Source organism: Cryptomeria japonica, chromosome 1 (assembly GCF_030272615.1).
Source record: "Cryptomeria japonica chromosome 1, Sugi_1.0, whole genome shotgun sequence".
Classification (NCBI taxonomy): Eukaryota; Viridiplantae; Streptophyta; class Pinopsida; order Cupressales; family Cupressaceae; genus Cryptomeria; species Cryptomeria japonica.
In genome coordinates, this window is record NC_081405.1 from 633,558,115 (window position 1) to 633,578,360 (window position 20,246).

Sequence of the window (20,246 nt, forward strand, 5' to 3'; positions counted from 1 at the left end):
ATTTAATTATCTTAACGAAGGAAAAGGAAAATTTTTAATAATTATAAATTTTTAATAATTATCTAGATAATTATGACAACTTTCATATTTTCTATCAAAATCTCACCATACAAATGAAACATTTCAATTTTCTGGTCAAATCAAATGTTCTTAAAATGGAATTTCTTCCTATTCATGATATCTTTATCACCAGATTCGACATGTAATTGAACCACATGCCTATCCCATAACTTTCTGAGACAAATATTCCAATTTTTTTCCTAGTTTTTCGAAGTCCTAAATTTCTTGAAAGAATATAACGGAACTGGCATATAAACAAATTAATTTCCAATATTGTAGGTAGATTCCATGTTATCTCATGATACAATACAAACAAAAATTGTCCACGTGAACAATGTCATGATTGCATGGATGTATCAAGTCCAAAGAACTGATTTTCACAGTTATTTGCGCACCCTGTTTACCTACCTGGACTTCATTATTACTACTGGCATGCAAGATGTTTGTGCGAAACCAGAAGACTTCCATGTACCAATGGAAAGTCTACTTTGTTCTACTAGTTTTTGGGTCAGTGTTAAATGCTCCATATGGTAGCTACTTGCACGTCAATGCAACAGATTGTGAGTTTCCTGCAATGTTCAATTTTGGAGATTCAAACTCAGACACTGGTGGGCTCTCTTCAGCTTTTGGTGCCGCTCCTCCACCCAATGGAGAGACATTCTTTCACAAGCCTGCAGGCAGATACTGTGATGGAAGACTAGTCATAGATTTCATTGGTATGCTTATTTACTTGACTGTGTTCTAGTATTTTGATCTGAAGTAGTAGAATAATTTGTTGTTGGTTTGAGTAATGGGTTCGGTTTGGTTTGATTGCAGCTGAAAGCTTGGGGCTGCCATACTTGAGTGCATATCTTCAGTCTGTGGGTTCAAACTTCAGCCATGGTGCAAATTTTGCCACTGCTGGATCCACCATTAGGCCACAGAATACCACATTGCGTCAATCTGGGTTCAGTCCATTCTCACTTGATGTGCAATCATGGCAGTTCAACCAATTCAAGGACAAATCCATTGATGCCTATAATCAAAGTAAGCCTGAATAGGTTTGGATTTGATGGTATCTATAGTATAATAGAAACATTGTTGTGATTCGTGAATACAAGGATTGGGATAGCTAGATTTCCTTGCATTTGCTGAGAATGTATGTATGGGAAATTTCTATAACATGCACGATTATGAGGTTTTTTCAAAGTAGGTTAATCAAATCAGCTCCCCTTGCATGGCACTCACATCCCTTCTACCCCAATATAATCTCTGCCTATTGATAAAGTAAGAAGATGGGCAAATTAGCTCCACTCTTGCCATTTGGGGCGTGTCCTTAGTTGATTGCTTTAACCATCTCTGCTTTTGTGGTACTAATATCCTTAGTAGTTCCTTTTTCTTGTAGTTTTTTGGTATACAAGCTTGTTGATTTAGCATGGGGAAAGTCGATTGTCCCACATTTAGTTCCACATAAACTTTAGAGCAGCAGGGCCTGAGAAAATTCAAAAGCCCTCTTCTAGTAGCAGCACGATGTGATCATGGTTGGAGAAAAATGCTTAGTAAGCATGAAGAACAAGTGCTGGATAGGAGACTCTGCATCTAGATTATTAATTGGTTTTAGCTTGTAAATCTCTAAACAAGAGATCGAATGACTGTAAGCATACTCACCTGTTCATGCAGATCAAGAAAGTTGAAGAGAATCTGACAAATCAGAGCTTTGAGTAGCTCTCAGCCTGTTCGTAAGCAGTAGGGCTGAATTTTTTTCTGTTTGGTTAGGAATCTAGGATTGAAAAAGAGATGGCCATATTGAGCTGCTTTAAGCTGGCTTTTAAACTTAATGAGCTAATAATGAAGGTTTTTTGGAGAGATCCCATTTGTGATGTATTGCAGACAATACCCAGTATCAGTTAATTTTCTGCTTAACTATTGAACACCCATAAACTAACAGAAGAAGTTGCTTAATTATTTGACACCCAACCAATTGGAGTTTAGCTCTAAGTAAAAATATGACTGTTATTTTGGACTGGATTTCTGAAATTTATCCTATCTGTGGAAAAGATTCCTTTCTTTTTCATTTTACAATTCACTAAGCAAGAGGCATGTGGATCCCGTCCATTTTCTTATAACAAGAATATGAACGAGCCACCTAGCCAGAAGAAACAAATAAAAGGACAAGACTCTGACAGTTGATAGAAAGCAGGGGACTAAGAGCTACAAGACAACATCTTGACAGTCTATGACAAGTTCAGTCATGAACAGGGTCATAGCAAGTTGATTCATGGCTTCCAGGAAGCTAGTCTTAAAGAAATAACAAGCAGGTCTTCTTTGGAGGAAGAACACTGCAAGTTCCTTTTGGAATTTTAAATTTTTTGCGGTTGTTTGTTAATTGTCTACTGCTATTTCCAAATACGCATCTGATAACTAGCAAGGAGATCAACAAGGTGTTCTGCAAGAGGAAGAATTTTGCTTCAATGCAAAGAACCTCTTTAAACATGCTGGTGTCACCATAGCTAACAGGGCCAGACCGACTGAGTGGGAGCATTTAATCCAACCTCGATTCATTCCCCCATAGATTTCTAGCAAAGTGATCTTGGCGAAATTTCTGCCAACTATAACAGAGTACTCATCGTGCATTAGCTTAAAACTTACCCTGGAGTAGATAGAGGAGATGGAGATGGGAATTATATTAAACTTAGCCCTAAAAGCCCTTTATCATTTATATAGATCACTTCCATTTATACGAGTGGAGTTATTTTCTAATTTACTGTTTGACAACTTAGACATAATCTTTTCCATCTTTCGAATGAAATATCATTTTAAAACTACATAGTATCATGACATGAGATCTAAGCTTCATGTTGAGAATTTGAAGAGCCTTAACACATGGCTTAATTCTTAGTGTCCGGATTTTGTTATTGCAATCATTCATGATGAATATCAGATGGACTCAAGTTTGATTCCCAGATCAGTTGCTATCATCAATGCTGTAAGTAGGATTGTGCTGATCTTCTTGAAGTCTAACCTCAAGAATCTGATTTTTATAGCAGAAATCTTTATATTCTTATGTTGAGAGGACGGTATGGAATTGTCATTGATCAGAATATTATTTTTTAACTAGATCTCTTTTGGTCTTTTGGCAAAATTTTATTTTGAGAACAAATCATGGTAATGCTACTAAATACCAAGAATAGAAGATTAAAACACAATTTAACAATGCTGTGGATTCTGGCAAGAACATGTACATACTGAAAGCTCCTATCCTTGGTATTAGCATTACCTTGAATTAACTTTTTCCTAGATCTATTCTGGTCTTTATCAAAGTTTCATTTTAGGAAAAAAAAAAATTTTGATCGGTAAAGGCAGAGCCGAGATTCATATTATTTTTGCATTAATTACAGTATTGACATAGCTGAGTGGTAAAGCATCAAAAACCATTCTCAGCATTTCCAAAGAAGAATGGTTTCCGAGCAGGCAGAAAACCATAAGCACCATGATTTATCATTTTAAAAACCTAGCAAAATTATGCAGTCTAGGATAATAAAGCTAAAAAGAGTTTAGATGGCAGATTCTCAATTGCCTAGATAACAAAGATTTTAAACATAAATATGAAGCCAAAATTAACTATAGACAGAGTCTTGGATTAAGCTTCGAAAAAGATTTTTAACAGAACCAAATTAGGGAACCTAGCTTGCACTGGAGGGTTCAGATTGAGACGATTCAATTCTCACACTCCCACGGCCTTTGCCCGCAGGGTGGCCACGACCACGACCAGATCCCTGACGGCCCCTTCTTGCTCCACCCCGACAATCTTGTTCGGCTTGAGGCTCTACGTCTGCAGCTTTCAGGGGCAGGATTCCATTGAGTCTTGCAAATTGAAAGAGGTCTTCCTCTCTGTCCTGGACCTCCGGATTTTCCCCTAGGAACCGCCATTTGAGGTAGCTCGGTCCAACTCCAGCAAAAACCCCCAAGTCTTTCCCTTTCAAGTCCAACAAGAAGGGGTAATACTTGATGAGCTCACCGTGGGCATTGAATGAGCTCGCCGTGGGCATTGAACAGTATCCGCTCGCTTGGCCGAGGAGCCCCTGAGTCATGGAGGGCCTTATCCAAAATCTCTTGAAATTCTTGAAGGATTTCCTCAGGAAAGAGCTCTTTGGTGAGGCTCCATACGACTTGCTTAGGTAATTTTTTATCCAGCAGAGAGGCCACGAATCTGGAAGAGATACTGGTGTTGTCTCGCGGATACTCATCCCTATTCAAATGGCCGCTTCCCAGTATCATTTTTATTGCGAGGAGAACAGGAGGGTCTGAGTGAAGGAGAAGGCGCTTTAGTCTCAAATCTGTAATTCTTTTGAAGGATACTTGGTGCGTGGAAGCCGAGAAGGAGATGGGAGTGTCTGCTCCAAAGCATGAGGAAGGCCTTGGATAAACACTCATAATGAAACCATGCGGAGCTTCAGTCGACATGGTTGGCAATAGAAGGATTCTGACAAGAGAGAATGACTAGAATGAACTATGAAATGGTTTTGGCAGGATAGGAATGAAAGCGGCTTGCAAAATACGCTAAGACAAGATCATCTGGCGCGCTCTTCAACACCTAATAATGAGGAGTGGGTTTGCATTAATATCTCCAGCTAGGGTGGCGGAGAATATTTGTCCTGGGCAAGCCAAATCTCCCAGGCGTAGTTAAAAAGGATAACCTGTGGACAATGCATACCTTGGGTACAAGATGACGGCTCTTACCAGCTGGAGCTTCGGGAAGTGAGGTTAAGAAAAAGCTTAGTTAGGTATAGCGTTTGATTGACAAAATTTGATCCGGGCCCACGACTAACCCGGGGTAAAGTGGAAATTAAATTCAAAAAATATATAGCCATTTCCCCAAGACCACCAAAGGTATGCATTTAGACAGTTGCTTAGAATTAATAAGCAACTATAACTGAAATCTGCCCACCTCATTCAAAGTTGATCTAGTGCATTTTTCAAAGAACCTAAAGGGACATAATCCCTTATGACACCATATGACCCTTAGGACACCATATGACCCCTAACGACACCATATAGTGTCATATGGTGTCCTAAGGGGTCATATGGCATCCTAATGGATCATAGAATACCATATGACCACTTAGGACACCATATGACCCCTAACGACACCATATGACCCCTAACGACACCATATGGTGTCTTAAGAAGTCATATGGTGTCCTGAGGGGTCATATGGTGTTCTGTGACCCCCTAGGACACCATATGACCCCTTTTAACATCCTAGTACATGACATGACCACTTGTGACACCATATGACCCCTCAAGACACAATATGGTGTCGTTAGGGTTCATATGGTGTCTTAAGGGGTCATATGGTGTCGTTAGGGATCATATGGTGTCTTAAGGGGTCATATGGTATTCTATGACCCATTTGGGCACCATATGACCCCTTAGGACATCATATGACCCCTAACGACACCATGTGACCCCTTAAGCACCATATGACCCCTAATGACACTATATGGTGTCATTATGGGGCATATGGTGTCATTATGGGGCATATGGTGTCATAAGGGGTCATAGAATACCATATGACCCCTTAGGACACTATATGGTGTTTGTTAGGGGTCATATGGTGTCATTAGGGGTCATATGGTATCCTAACGGGTCATATGATGTCCATAGGGGTCATACAACACCAAATGACCCCTTAGGACACCATATGGTGTCGTTAGGGCTCATATGGTGTTCTAAGAGATCATATGGTATCCCAAGGGGTCATAGAACACCATATGACCCCTTAGGACACCATATGACCCGTAGTGACACCATATGACCCCTTAGGACACCATATTACTTGTAATGACACCATATGTTGTCTTAAGAGGTCATATGGTTTCCTAAGATAGATAGTAATGGTTTCCTAAAGGGTTATATGGCCCACCATGCTCCTACACATACCCAGATCTGCTTTACCACTTGACCGATCACTCTGATCCCACCAGTGAATGAAAGTTCCTTGAGCTGCTAATTTTGATAGGGCATCTGCCACTGCATTTGCTTCCCTGTAGATATGCTTAGCTTCATAATTCTCAATTTTGGTCAAATTTTCTATTATTTTATCTAAAATTGCTTGAAGTCTCCGGTTTGGAGTTTTTTTCTTCCTAATTGCATTAATTGCTATCTTCGAGTCTCCTTCCACTGAGATGTTTCTTAGGCCATGGTTGATGCAGTCCATCAAACCAAGTTGTAGTGCTTTGAATTCTGCTATATTGTTAGTGTCTGGTGGAATCTGCTTTGCCATTTTTTCTATGATTGCTCCTGAGTGATCTCTGATTACATATCCTATTCTAGAGGGGCCCGCGTTGCCTCTGGAGGCACCATCAAAGTTTAATGTTAACCAGCCAGGCTTTGGAGGGGACCAAGTTGCATCTTTTCTAGAATTGTTTTTTTTACCAAAGGATGGAGGAATTTTTGATCCCTTGCCATTTTTCCCTGATACTTTCATCCCATGAAGAGAAGACTTTGGGCTGGTCCAAAGAAAAGGCTATTTTGCAGTTAATTGAGTCCACTATTGTCGATTCAATTGAATTTAGAACTGATTCTTGCCTCCTAGCTTTGCCTTCAAATAATCTAAGATTCCTTTCTTTCCAGATTTCCCAGACTAAGCATGATGGGGACAATTCCATAATTTGGCTCAGGGGGCTCTCCTTAAGTGGAAGAGGCCAACTTTGGAATAGAGATTTGATGTCATTCGGCAGGGCAATAAACAACCCCAGCTTAGCACAAAGCCATCTCCAACATTTAGAAGCAAAGGGGAAATTCAGTAGGTGGTGATCCACTGTCTCTGCCTGGGCTTTGCACAAAATGCACCTTGATGGTCCTTTGTAACCCATTTTTGTAAATTTTTCTGCAGTTAGGATTTTTTTTTGAAAGGCTAGCCATGCGAAGATGCCTGCTTTTGGGATGATTTTGGGACTCCAAAAAAGCTTCAAAGGGATGTATTGCTTGTCCTAATCTGCAATACTGACTAGAACTCTTAAGCCATCTTTTGAATTATGCTGCCCTGTTTTAGATGGTGCCCAGATCAAGGAGTATACCCCTCTTCTGGGGCTGATATTTCTTGCTTCTAGTTGTTCTAGGAGTTGATCTAGGTCTTCCCTTGGGATTGGCAAGCCCTCCGTTGATTTCCACCTCCAACTTTGGGAGTTCGATGAGTCATCCATTTCCAAGTAGTCTCTAACTCGAGAACCCCAATGTTGTTTAAACCAGTATTCTGTAGCAGGAATATCGATGGAGTTTGCCATAGGTGGATAACCACCCCAAGAGTCCTCCTAGAATAGACTAGATGATCCATCATGAATATCCCATGTGATCGATTCTGAAACCAGGTTTCTGCAGGAAATGATGAAATTCTAGGTTCTAAACCCCTTGGGAAAATTATCTGTTCTAAGAATATTGAGATGATCCCGATCTGGTAGATACTTGGTTGCCAGCATTCTAACCCATGTTACATTAGAGTTTTTTATGAACTTATAAACTAGTTTAGACCCTAGGGCTATGTTTTGCAATTTAAGATCCTTGATGCCTAATCCCCCCATTGTCTTGGGCTTGATAATTTTATCCCAAGCTATTAAGGCAATTTTGTGCTTTTCCTTAGTATTTTGCCAAAAGAAATTTCTCATCTTCTTGATTATGAAAGAGTTAGCACTAGATGATAAGGATAATATGGATAAAAGATAAATAGGAAGGGCCGAAACCACTGCTTGGATCATCACTAGCCTTCCAGCCCAAGAGAGCCACTTGCCATTCCAAGAGTTTGAATTTTGTTCCACTTTTAGTTTTAAGGGATCCCATAATTTAGTGTTCCTTAGACCAATACAAGGGAGAGATCCTTCTCTGCAATTTAGAATTCTGAGAATTTTGGTCTGTAATAAGTTTGGGGTAGTGAAAAAAAAAACTTTAATTTTATCCTTATTTCTTATTTGGCCTGATGCCTTTCCATAAGTTTCTAGTATTTGATTTAGGTGGGATGCTTCCTTAACTTTTGCTTCCCCCAAGAGAAGATTATCATCTGCAAATTGCTGGTGTGTGACTGCAAAATCTTTTGTTACTTTGATTCCCTCTAAAAGATTATTAGTATGACTAGCTTTGATTGCCCTTCCCAAAGCCTCCTCCATTATGATGTAGAGGAAAGGAGATAAAGGGTCTCCTTGTCTGATACCCCTTGAAGAGGAAAATAAGCCCGCTGGCTTTCCATTTATCAAAATTGAAAATTTAGGAGTTGATATGCATTCAAATACTCAGTTGATCCATTGTTTGTCAAAGCCAAAGGCTTGCATGATTTTGCAGAGAAATCACCAATCTACACTATCATAAGTTTTTGTTATGTCTAGTTTTATTATCATACCTGGCCTTTTGTGCTTTGAAGAGTGTGGATTGCTTCTTGCGCTATAATCACCCCATCAAGGATTGAGCGACCAGGGACAAATCTTGTCTGTTCTTCTGAAATAATGCTATCCATGAGAGGCTTCATTCTGCTAGTCATAACTTTTGAGAGAATTTTATAAACTGTGTTGCATAAGGAGATGGGTCTATAATCTCCAAGATTATCTGCCTTCTCCTTCTTTGGAATGAGCACTATAAACGTGTTGTTTACTTCTTTGAGAATTTTCCTTGATCTTCTTGAGAATTCTAGAGCTTTTGAAAGATCCTGTCCTAAGATATGCCAACACTTCTTGAAGAAATCCGCATGAAAGCCATCCGGGCCAAGTACCTTACCAGAGGGAAGTTGGTTAAGAGCTTGGAATACTTCTTCCAACTTAATTCTCTCATTTAGCATCTAATTTTGCTCGTCTGTTATGATCTTGGGGATCCCTTCTAGAAGCTTTTTTTGTTCAGGCAATTGAGACCCTTCATTGTTGTTTAAGAGATTAGAATAAAAGGTGATGATCTCTTTCTTTATCTCCTCCAGGTCCTCTGAGATTTGGTTATGCTTAATTTCCAGTTTTGATATCCAATTCTTGCTTCTTCTGAGCTTTGTTACATTATGGGAAAACTTGGTGTTTTTATCCCCCATTCTAAGCGAGTTCTCTCTAGACTTTTGCTTCCAGAAGATTTCTTCTTTAGAAAGAATGTCCTCATACTCCAAAAGGAGGGTCCTTTCCTGTTGAAAGGATTCTTGATCCATTCCCACCGAGATGATCTTGTCATTAAGAGTTGCTAATCTCTCTTCTAGTGATCTTTTTGTTGAGAATATGTTTTTGAAGTGCTGAGAATTCCATTGGAGCAATTTTTGCTTTACTAATTTTAGCTTTACGATGAAGCAGAAGAGTTTTGATCCCTCAAATGATCCTTCCTTCCACCAATTTTCTATCAGGGTAAGAAAATTTGGGTCTTTCATCCACATACTCTCAAATCTGAATGGAGTCCTGGAAATATCCTAAGTGCCTTGCAAAGAGAGCAAAATGGGGTAATGGTCTGAACCTGAACAAGGAAGAACAACACAAGAGGGAGTAAAGGGAAAAAGCCTCAAGTCCCCTTGCCAGAAAAATCTATGTATTTTTTTGCTATATTACTGAATCCTTTTCTTTTGTTTGTCCATGTGAAAGTGTCCCCTAAATCTATTTCCAAAAGACCATTCCTTTCAATCCAATCATTGAAGTCCTATTGGGAACCACCTAGTTGGTTGATTCCACCCCTTTTGTCTGAAGCACTCCTGATGGCATTGAAGTCTCCCCCAATGAAGACTTGTTCCTCAGCTAAAGTAGACAAGACTCCATCAAAAGAAGACCATGGGAGTCACTTTTTGTGTGGGGGCCATAAGTATTTATAATAAAAAAGGAAGTATTTGTTTGAAGGTGAGTGATTTTGGCAAGAAGCCAATTCCTGCTGGAAGCAATACCTTCATCTTTGACTTGAGAAGGCTTCCAGATTATCATTAAGCCTCCAGATGCCCCTTCTGAGGCTACTGTCAATTGTAGAGATGCCTGGAACAGAGGGCTAATTCCACTTCCAAAGGAAACTGCTTGCTTGTCCTCCAGTTTAGATTCTTGCAAGAGGATTATGTCTGCACTGACCAAAAAGAATCCTTCTTTTGATCACCCTCTGTTTGTTAGGGGCATTGAGGCCCCTAACATTCCATGATAGGATTTTCATTGTTGTTTAGGAAGGGGATTCCCCTTCCCTACTTTCCAAAGATCCGATAGTTTTGATTGATTCTCCGCCGCATCATCTTGGGATCTAGCTTCAATGAATGATTTGTGACCCTTCTTGAGAGGGGAAGAACCAAAGTCTGGCTTCTCCAAACCCTCTTGATTCTGGTGTAGCCCTAGTTTCCTTTTTTCCTTAATCTGAGAGTACAGAACTACAAGGGGAGTGTCTAAGATTGAGTCCGCGTCTTCATCTCCTATCATGAGATTTTGCAGAAGATTCTGAGCATTCCGATCACTAGTCAAATCCAAACTATTAGGCACTAAAGGCGGAGAGAAAAGAAATGGGTAAGGGATTTTTGCCGAGAGGTTAAAATGTTGATTAGAAGGGGGGAGATCTGAAGAAGGAGAAATCTCTCCTTCAGATAAGTGTGATTCATTATCCTCCTCCAGATCAGCTTTAAGGTCTTCTTCAATAACGTCATCTTCTTGTAAGATTTTTGCAAGGTGGATATTTTTGCTTTTACTGGATTTTATTGGTTGGAGGGATCCCCTTAGTTTCTTACGCCTTAAACTGCTCTTTCTTTTTGAAGCCTTAGCTGAAGGTTGGGAGAATATGTTGAACACCCCTCTGCTCAGGGAAGGAGTTTTTTTTTTACCAAACAAACTCCTGACAGCCTTTTGGGATTGGATCTTAGCAATCGGTGATAGAATGAGAGGGGGACAACTCAAAGGAGAAGGCAGGGATCTCTGAGAAACCTGATCTGGAATCGATTGATTCAGACCTCCTGATTTATCTCTTGAACACTGATTTGTTCTAGGAGTGTGAAGAAGATGTAAGTCTGGATCAAAAGTTGAGATAGGAGGAGAGGCAGAGGCTCTATCTTGGGACTGCCGAAAAGCCTTCTTGTCTGCTTGGGCTGCAGCCAAAACAGCTGGGTCCGCTAGGTCCGCTGGGTCCGATACGATTTCCCAATCCTTGACCATCTTTTGAAAGTCTAGGCTAGCAGTGGTTGGCTCTGAATGCTAATGAGGTAGGTTGAGGGCTCCCATAGAAGCTGCCAGAGAGCTATTATTGACTATTTGGTTCCTAAGCATACATTTACCAGGGACTTCCTTTCCCAATCTCAACACTTTCTCATTCCATCTACCCAATTCTGAAATGATTTCTAGTTCACTATAAAAACCTTTCTTGAGGTCAATCTCAACATAAATGTTTGCTATGTCCCCTTTAAGGCCTTTCAGGAAGACCGCCTCAATCCCCACCAAGAATCCTAGAGCATCGCCAATCTTCAAGAGTGACTCCGGTGTTGGCATTATGTGAACCGGCATGAAGACATAATGATATTGTATGTTGTCATTGATGTCAATATGAGACAGTGTGTGAACCGGCACATCTGATAAGTGAAGAAAGAGGAACCGGCATATGTGTGAACTGGTATATTCCAAAGTGAAGTGGCATATTTGTTCAAGGTGAACCGACATGTAGTTATGGGAACCGACACATGGAAGCACTGTATGACTACGGGTTGGTAGGCAGCTTCCACTTCGGGGTTTCCGGTTGGAGTACCTCAAGTCTGTGTGACTCAATCGGTGATCTTTGTGTGATAAGCTAGCAGTATGATGGAGGACAGATCGTGTTGCCACGTAAGCTCTGTGTGCGTGAAGGATCTTGCATAAAGATGACTATTCCTATCTACCTTGGGAATGTGCAAAGTGTGTCAAACGGTGATAACGCGTGATGGGTTATCAGCCGCCATGAAAACGGTGGATAATGGACGATGGAGAATGTCTTGAGATCGATTCAAGACTGGTGCATTTAATGCAATATGATTAAACGGTCAGGATCGAACCATTTGAATTGCTCAACCTAACAGGTTTAGGGTTTAGGGTTTTTGCTACCGACCTATATGATTCCTATAAGGTCGATGTTGGGTTTTTGTCTGAGGTTGTTGGCAAAGCTGTGAGTGTGTATCCAAGGAAAGTGATACGTGATTCTTGCCAGACCAAAGGAGAGAAGAGATACCTGCAAAGTGAATGTGCAGAAGGAAAAGAGGAGCCTAAACGGATTTGCATTAGCATTAAGTGCTGTTAACAGATCATTGTAATTCCTGTTGATCTCTAACCACTTCAACAGTTGTAAAATCCCCTAACAGGGTAGCCTTAACTAGCTTGATTCAAAATCCCTTAAATCGGGTGGTCTTAACCGGCTTGTTTCAAATCCCTTAACCGGGTAACTCAAGGCTAATGAGTTCTGCGAAGCTAGAGAAGCTTAGGAGATCCTTTCAGCTATTGAGTTCTTAAAATCCTCTAACAAGGTGACCCTACCGGGTTTAACCCTTAACCGGGTGATCCTTAACAGGATCGGTTCCTACCAGAACCTAGTGTACTGTTCTTAACCGGACAAGGCTCCTAATAGAGCGGACTTCTAAAGAGTTCAAAAAGAAGCTTGTGGGTATTCATCCCTACCGTAGTTTTTCTCAATTGGGTTTCCACGTGAAAAATATGTGTGTCATGTGTAATGCTCTTGTCTTGTGATGCTCTGTTTTATCTGTTAAGCACATGAAGGTTCTATGTTTTATGCCTGTCTATAAAACATATTGAACTCACTGTTGTGAAGATTTGATGGTTAAGTCTACTAGTTCATGCATGTGAATATTATGATAATGTGGTATTGAGCTAAGAGAAAAGCTTATTGAGTGACCGGTTCATGACTGATTGAGCTATACTGGATGTTACCGGTTGCACTCTATTTTACCGGTATCTCTGTTTATCAGTCATTTGGAGTATTTGCTGTCAAACCGGTTTTGGACTGTATTTGTGTTTGTACTGATTCACCCCCCCCTCTCAGTACCGGTTCAGTACTAGTGGTTCATCATGAGCTATCATCCGGGCACCAAAACTCGGATGGAAGGCCTACTAAAGACAGCCAAACTGGAGTTTTCTCGAATCTGTGATACATTGGATCAAAGCCTGGTTTCCAATCAAGGAAGTGAAAGGTGGAGCCTTGAAAGAACAAAGGGCTGCCTTTTGTGATTGCTTTCTTCAAAGACGAGTCCACACATTCTTAAAAAAATAAATCATTTTGCAGTTGTCTTACTGAAATTAGATCTGGAAAAGAAGATTTCCACCAGTCAAGAATATCTTTGCTAGACCCACCACTACCACACCATTTCGCAAAGAAAGCATTTTCCTTGAGTGGAGCAATCATAGGATCCAAGGAGTCTGAAGGAAGCACAAACAGTTTGCTTCCCATAGATTTCTTATTCCATTTTTGGTCCTTGCGCTCAAAGTTAGGAGTGTGCCACAGGGGAAAAGATTTTTTGAATCCCAAGGCACGTGGACCCCTGTAGGGCAAGCTAGATGCAGCTGAAGGGAAGCCTTGCAAATTTTGGCGATGAAGTTGCTGCTTGAAAGAAAGGGTTTGCTTGGGAGGAGCAAAACTCTGAGCCCTAGTTGCAATTGGGATGCTATTTGAGCCGGTTGCTACTTTCTTTGCCCAAGAGTCTAAGTTTTGATGCTTCGCTGTATCGTTAAGCCAAGTTTTTTGATTATTTGTTTGCTGGGCAGATCTCTCTAGTGGGGGGCTTGTCCGAGAACTAAGCCGGGAATGACTTTTATGGATCTGGTTCATATGAAGCCGTTGAAAGTTAGGATTCTTCTGATAGCTCGGAAGATTCTTGGGGGCTGATCGGATTGCCTACCTCGTAAAGGAGCCCTGGATGGAGTGGAGATTTTGAGTCCGCGACAGATTTCGAAGCCTCTGGTTACTCTGGGGTCTTTGAAATTTAGATCTCAGATCCTGGTGTCTTGGGAGGTAACCTCGAGCATTCCAAGAGTCCATTATAATTTCTTCTATGTTGCATTAAGTTGAGGTTGCTCTCTCTATTTTTTTGATTGTGCTGCTACCATGACCTTCTGTACTCATAAAACCATTATTCTAAACTGAAAACTTCCATGCTTTTGTTCCTTAAATGAGTCCTCTTATTTGGTCTTGGATCAACACTTAGGACTGTTTTTTTTATTGCATCATATGGCTCTTTTCATGACTGCATGTGCACTGTTATTACTAATCATACTTCTCATAAATATCACTATTTTTCTGAGCCTCTCTATATACTGCCTCTTATGTGAATGGTTAGTAATTTGTGTTTTCTGAGGCTATTGACTTCTGATTTGGATCCTGCAGACTCAACACAATATCTACTATTCTTTTGAACTTTTCTCTTAATGTGACAGAGGACTATTATAAACTTTTGTAATGATTTGATGTCCTTGTTTTTCCCCAAGCTATTCTTCTTAACGTAACAGGCTTTCCTTAAAAGAAAAGGTAGTGACTTCAAAGACAAACAATGAACTCCGCTTATCTTTTAACAACCCCACAAGATCTTTGATATTTATTTCAAATCTTATGTCACTGTGTATGTATGGGTCATGTGAAGCTTTTAAAAGATATACATTCTAACTAAATAGTCATTAAAACTCTAAAAATAAACATGCATCTGATGGAAACAATGAATGCATCTTCACGTAACAAGTAAGAGGGATTTCAAAAATATCAAAATCTCTTATGGGGCATTAGACCCTTAAAAATAAAGAATAAAAATATCTCATTTATACTCTGGGGTACACGGGTTTAACTTTAAACCCTACCTCCCTTTGTGAATCTTTGATATCTTCCTGAAAACATGGGTCTTTTCCATCTGCCTTTTGGAGTTTTGAAACCTCTTTTCTGGTTGTTAACTGTTGCTACCCTCCATCAACTGTTGTCCTCGTGAAAATTTCTACCTTCAAACCCATTATTTCCTGTGCTATTATTTGGTATCTGACTGAAAGTTCTCAATCTTGGTGTTCATGAAGAATACAAATGTGAAACTGGGGCTTTCTTTTACCAACTCTTACTTGTCTTGAGTTAGAACTTGGAATCAGGAAATTTGTCCACATAGAGAGTCAAATTTCCCTCCAAACTGAAAGCTCATGCCTTACAAGATCTTTTAAACATTTTAGGAAATATTATATTACATTGAATTATCTTTTTCCTAGATCTATTTTTCTCTTTATCGAAGTTTTGTGCTGAGAAAAATTCATGGCGATGCTTATACTAAGGATAGAAGATTACTACACAATTCTGTGAATTATGACATGAACATATACACACTGAAAGCTCCTAAAATCAATCACAGATTTTGACTTTGATGTGGGAAGACTCAGGGCCAAAGCATTAATTCCTGCTCCATGATCCCTTCCTATAAATAAATTTTCATCCTAAACCACAAATTGAATCACTTCCTGAAATGGTTTCCTGTTTCTATCATTTTTTTTTCCAACACATTTTTTCATTTACAAAATGAGTATTCTTAGACTCACACCAATAATGGTCTTGATGAATAATGTGTAATAACCTTGAAGTGACCACAGTCATCTCTTGCAGTTAACCTGTGTCACCAGAGGGGAAGTCATTGGATGATTTGAGCATGTTTATTTAGAGACATGCTAAATTCTCTGTTGTTTTTCGTTTATATGAAATGAAACTAGAATTGCTGGTATAGTTGATATGTTTTCATGGCATTTTCATCTCTGGACTGTTTCTCATTGCCAAATATAGGTGTAAAAGAAAAGCACTGCTCTCTATAATATAGACTAAAACAGTGGTTAGAAATGTTATTTTATCTGCATGATTTACTTGTGGTTCTTTATATGTGTGGATGCTATATATGATCAGCAATGAAAATGCAGGTGCTTCCTACAAAGATGCACTTCCCAAACCAGAGTATTTCAACAAGGCTCTATATACTTTTGACATTGGCCAGAATGATCTCACTGCTGGGTTTTTCCTCAACATGACCGTAGACCAAGTGAGAGCCTTCATTCCTGATGTTATCAGCCAGTTTTCTACCATCATCAAGGTTGAGTACTGAGCTCCAAGAAAACATGACATCCGTATTCCTTTATGACACAAATAATCTGAAATGGCTTCTTTCCCTTTTTTGTGACAAACAGAATTTACACTTTGGAGGAGGGATGTTTTTCTTAATACATAACACTGGTCCATTTGGATGCCTGCCTTATGTTCTGGATCGGCTTCCTCACTCCCCATCTGAGACTGATAAATATGGGTGTGCTATTCCATACAACGAAGTTGCTCAGGATTTCAACAGACTACTTAAGGAAGAAGTTATACAGCTGAGAAAGGATCTCCCAAAAGCAGCAATAACATATGTGAACATGTATTCAATCAAATATGGCCTAGTAACAAATGCCACCAAAGAAGGTACATTGTACTCTATTAACATTGCCCTTTTTATTAAAAATACAAAATTTGCATTGCTTTAGGGCTTAGGAATACTCAGTGTTAGTAGTGTAAAAGAGTTCAGATAATAAGTCTACAAGCCTACATGTTTCAGTATCTGATTACCCTAAGCTTGTATTGATTGATTGTTCACAGGCTTTAAGTATACTGTAAGGGCCTGCTGTGGGCATGGAGGCCAATACAATTACAACAGGAATAGTGGTTGTGGGTCAAAGCTAGGAAAGTCCTGCGAAGATCCATCTATTTATTTGAATTGGGATGGGGTCCACAATACAGAGGCTTCTAATCACCACATTTCTCGCCATGTTATTTCTGGAGAATTCTCTGACCCTCTTCTTCCTGTTTCTCAAATCTGTCAAAAACCTTTCAGCAGTTGAAAATTAATTATGTTTTTCTGTTTGTTCTGCCAACTAGGGAATTGTCTCTACCATTGAAAGTAGTTTAATATTTCCTCTACTAGTACTGAGTGTCAGATTTCATAGATAAGATTTCCCAAGTGAATCGGTCCAGGTGAATGACTGTATCTGGACCCATTGTTTAGTCATGGACTAAAAGAATAAGTTGAATGTGAAGCACCCAACTCACTTTTCAGAGTTAAATCACAAATAAAGAGAACTTTATCTCCTGTTGCCTTATTGAAGATCAGGTTTTTGATATTACAGAAAATTAATTGTAAGACCTCATATCTTTCAGAAGTATATTTTCATTGTTTTACTTATGATGTAAAGTGTTCTACTGTAATTAATATGGTTGTTTAGTTTATAAATTCCATTACGTAAATGTTATTTCTGGCCTTTCTAAATTATCAACAGAAATGTAATTGTTTTCCATTTTGCCTGTTGTGAATTTTCTGCTTTTCTTTTTTTTCGTATGAATGAGGTGATTGATGAAATGGTAAGGTCCCCTATTAGTATCTCGTCATTTTGGCTGTCAAAAAACGAACTGATTAATGTTTGAGTAGAACCATTAATACTGTGGTAAGCTGGGAAACATATGAGAACACTCTTTTTTATTGAATCAATGAAAAAAAAATATAATACGATAAAAGAGGGCAGTTCAAGGATTGTCAAGAGATATCAGCACGAACTTTCACGCTCTGAGATTTCTTGTAGAAAGTTTTCAAGAAGTGTATTATGATCAACTGAATCTTCAAGTCCTTTCATCAACCAAGGTTCTAGAGACTTCTGACATTCCATTTATATCATCTCCTACTTATAATGAATCTAATATTGCTTCATCCATGGTTTCCAAGGATTGAATGCAGTAGGATCTTCCTAGTCTTCCAAAGATGAATCATTGGGATGATTAATTGACAAATCTCTTAGGGTTGTTTTGTGAGTTCATTCTTGCAGATTTGGAGGACACCATTGGGGACCTTAGATTTCTTGACGATAGTTGCACAACAATTGTCTCGCACATTTTTGGTAGACATTTTCATTCATTTCCACTCGGTTTTAAGAGGTTCCGTTTTAATTAAACCTAGGACTTATAATTTGACTAACATCTTTCAACACCAACTTGGCAATATTCGAGCAATTTCTAAAGATCCTCATCTTATATTAGCTTCCCTCATATTTTTTTAGGGGTGGAAAGATCTTCTACATACATTATTGAGTTTGTTTCCCCTTAAGGGGAGAAATGTTGTTTGGCAATCCTAGTACCAACCCTAACCCTTTCCCCTACAGAACATGGGAGGGTCACGGAGGTTCGGAGGAGAGCTTCCATCATTGACGTAGGAGACTACACATCGACGAGGGTGGGAGGGGGGTGGCTACATGGTCTCTTCCTCTCTCTCTTGGGAGGAGTTTTTCCTTGCGTGGGGTTTTATCATTCTCAGTGATCTAAGAGAATCATTTTGTACATGGGTATCTAATATGGCCATACTTTTGCTAGGACCCATTTATTCCTACACACCACCTAGACTAAAATTAATTTTCTTAGGTAAATATCTAATTGGATAGGTTGTACATATGACTTGTATTATCTTTGTTTGGTGGAGATGTATTGCATGTGACTACATATCCTATTATCCCACATTGGTTGTACATTGAACACATATTTTGGTGGTGTATCCTATATATATATATATATATATATATATATATATATCACCTCTCTCACATTTATATAGTTATCGTTGCATTCTTTTGATAAGAATAAAATTATTGTCATAGTGGACGCGTGTATTTTCTCAGGCCTTTTTTTAATCTTAGATGACTATCTTTATAGTCAAATATTACAATCAACAAACGTGTGTGACATAAATGCATTATAAATCTAAGATTTATTGAAAATGAGAGTTATTATAGAAAGATAGGAATCTTTACAAAGAGATGTTTTGGTACAAAACTACACTCCTCTATTTGAGGTGAAGATACTCATTTTATCAAACTAAGTGCATCGAGAGAAAAAAAAGACTAGAAGAAAGGATAATGAAGCATTGGAGTCATACATCAATGGGGAGGGAATTTGATAACTAAGTAGACCTCAATTTAGGTTAAAATTTTATTTTTAATTTTCAAGGCTTTAAGGGTAGTTTTTTGTTTTGTTTAGATGTTACCTCTTCTCATTTTTGGATGATCCTATTTAGGTTTACTCTAGTTGGTGGATTCAAAAATGCATTGATTTGAGAGATAACTCCTTAAAGGGATAGATAAAAGGTTTTATTGACGATCTTGACAAGAAGGATGTTGAAAAGAATTCTAACTACTTTGGTTTGGATATGTTGGTTGCTTCTAGTGTGTGTTGCTATCTTGATGTCAATTTGATATGTTGCAAAGTAATCTATTATTTCCATTTTGTATTCTTAGTATAGTTTAATTAGCTAATTCAATGTTGTTGGTGTGATGTTTAGATAGGTTCAATTGTGGGCTACTAAATTGGTATGATTAGTTATTCCATGGCAATGTTTTGACTAATTGTTTACTATTGTTGCTAGTTTAGTTCTCATTTTGAGCTAATAATGATCATATTCTCCTTTGGTGGGGTTGATTTTTGTAATAGCATTGCTCATAAGAACTATATTTGTAAACTTTATCCATTATATAAAAAGTGTGGTTTTGGGGGATCCAAACTGTGCTAGTTAAAATCCTATACATTTTCATCATGTTATACATGTCCTAGGCTTTGTGATGCTTTTTTAACATGTTTCTTTTAGCTATGATCATGAAGATATGATTTTGATAAGGTAACCTAGTTTGTTTAATATTTTATCAAAATTTGCATTAGAAGCAATGAACTAAAATGAAGGAAATTGAATCAATGAACATGGGTGATATAAACTACAATATAAGTGAAAGCTTTTTATAGAATGGGATTTATATACAAAAATAAAACAAGATTTTGTTAGTATGTGGCATTTTATCATGCTATCAAACTTAGATTTTGGTGACTTTGACAGTCATTTTTTCACCCCAAATCAATTAACAAGGAAGTTTAGGGGGGATGGAGCCCCTCCTACGAAACCTAGGGGCTCCAACCTTGGGGAATCATCCCCCTGGTGGGGGCCGAGGATGGAGCCCATGATGGGGGTATATGGGCAACAAAAAATTGCCCATTATTTAATAAAGGAGTCTGTTGTTAGTTTGGTATATAAACCGACCTCTGTAAATTGCCAAAAAGGCTTGATAAATAAGTGGTTGTCAAATGTGAAACATTAAGGGATTTGAGGCAATGTGAGTGCATTGATATAGCACACAATAGTGGTTGTTGCTACAAGATTGTAATTTATTCTTCAATGAATAATAGAAGAAAGTGGATAGCTA

General features: G+C 38.7%; 1 protein-coding gene across 1 annotated transcript; it reads left to right on the forward strand.

Annotated features, from left to right (window-relative positions):
• The first annotated feature begins 265 nt into the window (after positions 1–265).
• LOC131042499 (GDSL esterase/lipase At3g26430) lies at positions 266–17,122 on the forward strand. Its single transcript, XM_057975812.2, has 5 exons — positions 266–776; positions 877–1,086; positions 15,909–16,078; positions 16,173–16,443; positions 16,618–17,122. Exons 1-5 carry the CDS (start codon positions 500–502, stop codon positions 16,857–16,859), a joined length of 1,170 nt encoding a protein of 389 aa, XP_057831795.1. The 5' UTR covers positions 266–499; the 3' UTR covers positions 16,860–17,122.
• The last annotated feature ends 3,124 nt before the right edge of the window (positions 17,123–20,246 follow it).

Bases quoted from the DNA above. Each gene is read 5' to 3' on its own strand.
- LOC131042499 (XM_057975812.2), top strand. From the start codon at position 500: ATGTTTGTGCGAAACCAGAAGACTTCCATGTACCAATGGAAAGTCTAC. The intron at 777-876 runs GTATGCTTATTT...GTTTGATTGCAG, and splicing joins ACTAGTCATAGATTTCATTG to CTGAAAGCTTGGGGCTGCCA. The intron at 1,087-15,908 runs GTAAGCCTGAAT...ATGAAAATGCAG, and splicing joins CATTGATGCCTATAATCAAA to GTGCTTCCTACAAAGATGCA.